The sequence below is a fragment of the Nymphaea colorata genome, chromosome 1 (genome assembly GCF_008831285.2).
Source record: "Nymphaea colorata isolate Beijing-Zhang1983 chromosome 1, ASM883128v2, whole genome shotgun sequence".
Classification (NCBI taxonomy): domain Eukaryota; kingdom Viridiplantae; phylum Streptophyta; class Magnoliopsida; order Nymphaeales; family Nymphaeaceae; genus Nymphaea; species Nymphaea colorata.
The window spans coordinates 22396228-22404158 of NC_045138.2; the positions used below are offsets into that span (position 1 = coordinate 22396228).

At 38.9% G+C, this 7931-nt stretch overlaps 1 protein-coding gene across 1 annotated transcript; it reads right to left on the reverse strand.

Annotated features, from left to right (window-relative positions):
• Positions 1–4497: 4497 nt before the first annotated feature.
• Positions 4498–5550, reverse strand: LOC116265128 (uncharacterized). The gene has a single exon (XM_031645643.2). The coding sequence runs from the start codon at positions 5518–5520 to the stop codon at positions 4804–4806; it is 717 nt and encodes a 238-aa protein (XP_031501503.1). The 5' UTR covers positions 5521–5550; the 3' UTR covers positions 4498–4803.
• Between the last annotated feature and the right edge of the window lie 2381 nt (positions 5551–7931).

Genomic DNA, 7931 nt, shown 5'->3' on the forward strand with positions numbered 1-7931 from the left:
ATTCACTCGATCAAGCAGCTAAAAAAAAAAGAAAAGAAAATACTAAAATCTTACCTACACTAATCTTCAATGCCAATCTGCCGAGATGCACAGTAAAGGCCGCCTCGTGGTAATCTTTTCATTAAATTATTGGTTTTGCTTACGCCGTCTTTACCAATATTGTATGTGGTCAAGGCAGCAACCAGTTATACTTAAAACTATATTTGTGACTAGTCATGGATGCATCTGACCATAGCCCCTTTCTTCCTCTGGTGGTGAAAGTTATAGATACAAATGCCTGCTTATTTTTGTTCAAAATTGTTTGCATTGGTTAACAATTTTTTCTCTCTCCCTTCACTCTACTTGTCATTATTTGGGATGCGACTCTGTTTGGGGATTATCTCATTAAGTGCTTCGCTTCTATTTCAATCGAATAAGAAGCATTTTTCACTAGTTGTTTGATTGATCTAATGCATTGATGGACAAAATATGTGTAGATGGACAAAATATGTGTATCTTCCACATCAGTCAAGGCCAAGAAGGCTGTGCCCTTGTGGAGCTGTTGAGAAAGCAAACTAGTTTGCTTTTAATGTCAAATCTCTTACATATGGGTATGTTCGTATATATAAGAAAGCTCTTTGGTGATATATTCTTACTGTTTCCTCTATGAACGTGAAGGTTTTATTAAATATCAGAAGAGGATTTAACACTTAGAAGCTATGGTTCATGCCGAACAGATTGCCTCCGCAGATGCCCAGGAAGTTTTATATATACGTAGGCCAACTTCTTTTTCATTGCCAACCATTTTCTAATAGCACTAGCATCAATATATATATCTAAAATCTGCTGCTTCTGAACCTCCATCACACTGAGGTTATTGCTTCATGTGAATGATCAATTTTAGCAAACTTTGTCTTCTTTAGTTGTATTTACCTACATAGTGCAGTCTAAGGGAATTGAAACTGAAGACAAATGGAACATATTGAAGGAGGATATATTGGGGGATCTGCATAGGCCTATGTTTCTGGAGGTATATCGTTTATTAGTGCCCTTTATTTTCTTTGTTATTCTTTATTCTTATGCCCAGTCCTTTCTAAAATTGTTTGCACTAGATCTTAAACATCTCGGTGCACTAACTTAATTCACATTGATCATCTTCCTGTTTTCACTGAGTTTCTTGAGATCTTAACATCTTCTTTATTGGCTTAATGAGGCTACCCATGTGTTTATACTTGTGGAGTTTGTGTACCTTATTAGGATCTGATCTAGGATATAGTAATATTTCTAGTGTTTTTCATAGAAAGTATATTGACTAATACTCCTGCAGGTTTTTTAAATTAAAAGACAAGAAACTGCAATTTATGCACTTGATGTATGCTTCATTTAATGTATGATGACTTCAACTTGATGTAGTTGACAATCTTTCCAGATCCTATCCCGTGAATAATATAATCCGTTTTGTTATTCGTGTTGACTTAGAAGGCTACAAATACTTACGATATATATGTTTTGATTTAAGTGGATAACTTTCATGGGGTTATTCGTTTGACTTATGGGGTAATGACATAAAGCATGCAACTTTTATAGTTTTCTCTTTCCAATTTTCTAGAACTTTAAATTCTAGTCATTTCCTCAAGCTGTTGACTTACTTTTTCTCTTATTCTTTTTGTTTTATATGATGGCGAATGTGCTAATTTTGCAGTCCTGGTTGGTAATATCTTGTTTCTAGCTTCTAACTTTATTATATCTTTTTGATTGGCTCAAATTCATTAGTGATACTAAGCTATAAAACTTGTTGAACATCAATTTTTATGGATTTTGATTTTTTACTACAATATTCTTCTTCCCCATGCTTCAAACTTGTTATTGTGAATTTTAACTTGTGTGCAATCCTTGCTTCCACTCTTTCCAGTTTTGCTTTCCCAACCAAATAACTTGTACTTTGAAATTCTGTTCATCTTCTAGAGGTGATAATGAGGTAGTTGAAATTAAGAGTTAGTGTGGCCTATGAAATTTTTGTGTTTTTTTTACCTGCTATTTAAAACTTAAATTACAGATTTAACAGTTTGTGTGATTCTTAATTCTCATTTAGAAGTACCTGGATTAATAAGTTTATGATTCTTAAACTGGTGCTTGTTTTTTGTTTATTTATGTACATTTCAATGTATTAGTGACAATTATAACAATTGTTATAATGAAAAAAAATGAAAATTATATTCTGTGATGCCTATAGAGAGGTATGTGTTTGAAGAGTAGTAGAAGAAGAAATTGGGTGATTGTGAGAGGAGTAGCGTTCACCGGAATCAAATGACGATCTGCTGTTAATATGTTAGCTGGGTCGACTAGTTATGCTATGTCCATTGACATGATCTCAACATGGCTGGCTCCAAGAGCAAAACGAGAATTTTTTTTAGGGGCGGGCCAAACGGTCCAACGAATTTATCTGGATATGGCCAAACTAAACCCGAATCCAAAAAATATATTACGCAACTAAAAGTTTTCAATTTTTGTAATGTAATTTTTTTTTTTTCAATTAGCTATGGTAGGGCCATGGCCTAGGCACCCTTCCTCCGCCCCTGGCTGGCTCGACTAGTTATGCTATCGGCTGCTGTTGCGGAACGGCAATCCCGCAACCTCCGACCACCGTTGACTTCCCTTTCAACGGTTGGCTCACTGCGATCCTTCGAGCTCACCACCCAGAATTTGCAGCTCTTTTGGACTTCCTTGGTCCAACCAAGATGCTTGCTTGCTTTACTTTGCAATACCGTCAAGGACGCAACCGCTTCACAAATTGGGGGAGAACGGCATCTAATGAATTCATCCACGGTTCTGTACGATCGGATCTGAATTTGGCACTCGGATTCAAACCTTGTGTTCTAAAATCGGAAACGTGCAATTCTAATTTAGTTAAATCAAAATGCCCAATGAATTTTAATATTATCGGATCTGAATTTCAATACCAGATGCAGCGAAATGGGTTCAAGCACGGATGCTTAGTCGAAGATATGTCATCCATTCACATCGCTAATGACCGAATAATTCTTGGATCCAACTTGGTCAATAATTAGAAAAACAAAAGTTGGATTTGTAAAATTAGTGAGTCAGTGACACGTTCGTTTGCGTTGTCAAACGATGACCCAATTCGTTCGTGACAAGCAGGGCCCCAGACGTGACAATATGTTTCCCCCTTCACCTGGACGATCATTCACCTGGACGGTCAGTGGTTTTTTTTTTTTTTTTTTTTTTTTTTTTTTGTGTTTCAAAGTAATTTGCAGGATGGTAGTATAGTCGGTATGCTAACAGTGCGGTTTTCATCTGCTCATTTGAAATACAAACACTAACATATTCAATACTCAAATTAAAAAATGCCCCCGTTTATTGGGCCTTTTGATACAATCAAATAAATTGTCTGGAAGGCGCCTATAAAAGTAGGAGCCAAGGCCTTGGGGCTTTAGGTGCCCTTCAAAAAAAAATAATAATTTATATGTAATTTTAAAAACTTTCACTTGGTATATATAAAAGTTTGAAAAATGATTAGGACTTGCTTAACTCATTTGTACATGTTTCTATTAAATTAGTCTGTGTCATTTCTTTGAATTCGTGTAAACTTGTTTAACTAGTTTATTTTCACTAATTCAACTATGAAGAGCTATTCAACAGAAAATTTAAAGAAAAATAATGTTTTGTATTCTGTTTTTAAATATCCTCTAAAGAAAAACTTAATAAGAAAAACGTGAACTCGATTCATTGTACAGCCTTAAGCCGCACCTTTTCAGGTGAAACAAAATGAATAAAAAAAACCCCACTGTTAAGGCAGAGATTGCCAGCGAATGATGACTTGGAGCGCCCCATCAACTCTTATTAAAATAACTGCCACCATGGGAAAAGGAAAGCACATCGAATCAATACCAAATTCCCGTTCGGCACGACTCCAGCTTCTGCCTTTTTGATGCACGGGAAATCCGGAACGCAAGGAATGCGTCAACGGAGTTTTGGACCACCACCTCCGAAACCACTGGCCGGATGAATCCATGGGCCTCCGCGTAATCCACCGCATCACACTCTGCTGGCCGCCTCCCCTGTTTCCTCCACTCCCGCCAACTTTTCTAAACTGTTACTCTAATAAGAAAAGATAGAACATGACAGGTTTCTTAGTCCATTTTGTTCTATTAGTTTTCGTTTCGCTATCTGCAGTGATATTAGTCTTCTTTTCACTATCTGCAGTGATCTTAGATTCGACAGGCCAAAACACACCAGAAGCTATCAAAATGCAACCTAAATGAATGGCACATGGTATATAAATCAGAAAGATAGAAATGAACTTCTTTTGCCTGCACAAAAATGGCATAGAAATGAACTTCTTCTGCCTGCATAAAATATGGCGCTACAAAAAAATCAAACTGTGGCTGCTAATCCCACAGTGTACAGTCGGTACTGAATGAATTTAGTTTGAGGGAATTCAAAAGTTTGTTTTGTGGACTGGAGAAAATACAAAATACAAATATACTGCTGAATAGAAGAATGTCTGCTAAAAGGAGAACAATCAGTCATTGCCATCATATGAACTGTTGAACACATCCTGCTGGTTAAAAGATCGAATATATCCAATTTTCTTTAATTGGTACAAGTTCTCATGTTTTTCTTTTTCTTTTTCTCTGTGTGAAAAGAAGAAACTGAACAAAATGGAGAAAGAGAAGACCAAAAATGGGTACTACAGGCAATATGAGATGAACCCAATAATCTAAAGAATAAAAAATAAAAAAATTTCTTGTTTCTTTACATTGGCCGGAAGGGGGGAAAAGGAACAACAAAAGAGTATTAATCTCAATTAACAGTATCCTCTTCATGAATCGTGCTCAGCCCCAGCTTGAATGACCCGCAAGCGAACCTCGCCTTCTTAGAGGCAACCCTTTGCAGCCTACGCACCGAGCCGGGCCTCCTCAACTCGACTTTACGCAGCCCATCATCTCGTGGCTCGAACTCGCCCGAGCCCACTCCCGCCGCCCTTTCGCAGACCGGCACGACACGGCAGAAAGCAGGGCGGCGCCCCTTCCCCTTCTTGCCGCTCTTCTGCATCGCGAGGCTGGCCTTGACTGCCAAGGCGGCCATGTCGGAGGCGGAGAGCGAGACCTTCCGCCTGGCATCGGGCAGCACGAAGTAGACCTGGCCGGGCAGGAGCTCGTCATCGGGGGCCATGGGGGGGATGGCCTCGTCGTAGCACATGGAGTCGGAGTTGCAGACGAAGCAGTCGGGGTTCCCGTCCAGGGCGTGCTTGGCGGCGGACGCTTGCCGGAACTCCTGGAGGGAGCCGTTGGGGAGGATTACCATCGCGGTATGGGTTGGCTCATCGTGAGATGACACGCACAATCCCATGAAGACGGAAATGATGCCTTCGCTTCGTTTTCTGCCGCTTATTGTCGTCGGTGGCGGTGGCGGTGGCTGTGGTGGTGGTAGCGGTGACGGTGACTGTGGTGGTGGTGGCGCTGCCGCTGCTAAACCGGTGGTTTGATTTGGGAAGGGAAGGGGAAGGGTTTTGGGCATTTTATACGGAGAGGAACGCGGTGGGATTCCGATGATCGGGTCTCCACGCAAGAGAGGGTCGGTATTTTGGGAAGGGAGGGAGTGAAATCACCGCTGACGCGTATTTGGTTGGGACCCACAGCAAATGCCAGGGCGCCTTTATGTGGCTTGGTCGTCAAGGCACAGCGACGGCGGAAATTGCGGTACGGTGCGTTGGGTTGACTCGGCGTGCTCGTTTCCGGTTTCCGTCCCGCTTTCGCCCACTGGTCGCGGCTCGTGGGTTCGTGGGAAGTCTGCAGGGTCCGGTCCGACCGAAAATTCTGCACCGCCTAGAAGGTCCAAGACGGTACTGTTGGTCGTCGTTTGGGTTCTTCTTACGACATTTCCTTTGCTAAGGGATCAACTATTCCAACAATTGAAGTGGATACGTGGAAGAGCAACCACTGAACCTTTAATTTTGTTTTAATGTTTATTTAAAGGAAACCGCCATTCTTGTGATATACAAGATATATTTTTATACCTTTCAGATCAACCTTCAATTCAGATGTTATGTTTGTCACCATTGCAGTGATTATAGGATTTGAACTTCTAACTTCTTGAGTATGAACACTTTGCCGCTCAATTGAGCAGCTTGATATAAATTTTTAATTCGAATCCAATACCTGTACACTGTAGTTAGGCATGGATTTGGACCACATCATTTGAGGGCAGCGCTGACTCGGCACTTCAATCTACACGTTGAAGATATGCAATCTTGTGACTACTTTGATTCGAATCCCCCATGTTTATATCGCACATAATAAAAAAGAAGTAGATGTGGAATCAACAAAGTGGTATTCCAAAGGGACAAAAAGTTGGAGCACTCGTGGCCATAACCAAGGTTAGAGTTAAGATTTTTGGCATTTATGAGGAAGGATATCAAAGTGGGATGTCCATCGATCCAGGGAAGAGTCTGGAATTTTGTAGGAGTGGTCGAATTAAAGTTTTCAAATTTGAGCGAAATATCATTTTTCAAAATTTTTATATAAAACAAGTGAAATTTCTTAAAATTTACATATAATTTTTTTTAAAAAAAATTGAGGTAGGGCCAAGGCCCAAGTGTAGGGATGAAGCGATGATTTTTTCAGGAGTGAGCCAAATGGTCCAAACAACTTATTCGGGTAGGGTTAAACTAAACCCGAATCAACAAAATACATTACGCAACTAAAAGTTTTTGTTTTTTAATGTATTTTTTTAATTGGCTGGGGTGGGGCCATGACTTACGCGGGTCCCCCTCCCTCCGCCCTTGCCCAAGTGGGCCTTACCTTGGCTTTAATGGCTCCTCCATTTCTCCTATTAGATTTAATAAATGTTCACTTGTATGAATTTGAATTTGGATTTGAATACAAAGGAATAAAAGGCTATGCCATTGGATCTGACTTTTAAATTCACAATCTGAATCTAATCCAAATATGACTTTTATGGTCACAGCCTACTTTTAAATGCACAATTGAATCTCATTATGATATATGTAAGGAACCAACTTTGTAAATGTATAAATATTGGATGTAAGAAACTATTTGAAATTCAATCCAAATCTTAATCTAATAGGATGTTTCTTTAAAACTAAATTAAAACCCAAATCTGCCTGAACATCATTTCTTAAATTCGAATCTGATTCGATTTCTTAATCAGATGTTAAAAAAAAATTCATATCCGACTCCTTTGAGGCAGTTCAGTCAGATATCTTATCTGAAACCAATCGATTGACATTCCCACAAAATGCAATAATTCTTCTACTACTTCAACGTTTCTTACTTGTATGACTATGCGTTGGTGTTAATGATTTCATAAAACTACTGTCTTTCAACCATCAAATGTATAGACCAGTTGTTGATCTTATGATTGCCTGTAAAACACACATGGATATTAAAGTTTATTAATGTAACATTTTTCCTTACAAAGTGGTTGAGAGGATTATATATATATATATATATATATATATATATAAAAGCTTGTACAACAAAAAAAATTGTGTGCAAAAAGATATGTTTACATAGAGGCGGAACCAGAAATTTTTCACGAAAGAGAGTGAATTAAAGTTTCTAAATTTTGACTAGGACCAAAATATCATTTTTTTAAATTTTTATATAAAACAAGTGAAATTTTTTAACATTTATATATAGTTTTTTTTTTAGATGGGGCCAAGACCCTACCGTGGCTCCGCCCCCGCCCTATGTTTACTGAATGCATAAAATGCATCTACATAAGGACATTAGGAAAAAGGAGGATGCCCTAACTTAACCCTGTTGGGAGATTAATTAACAAGTAACTCAAACGGACGCTTATGGCATTAAGAATGAGAAAGGTTGGGTGGAAGTATGAATTCTCTTTTAGGCGGTAGATAAAATGCTCGTTCTAACTGACCACCACTGACTGATTGACTGCTGCTG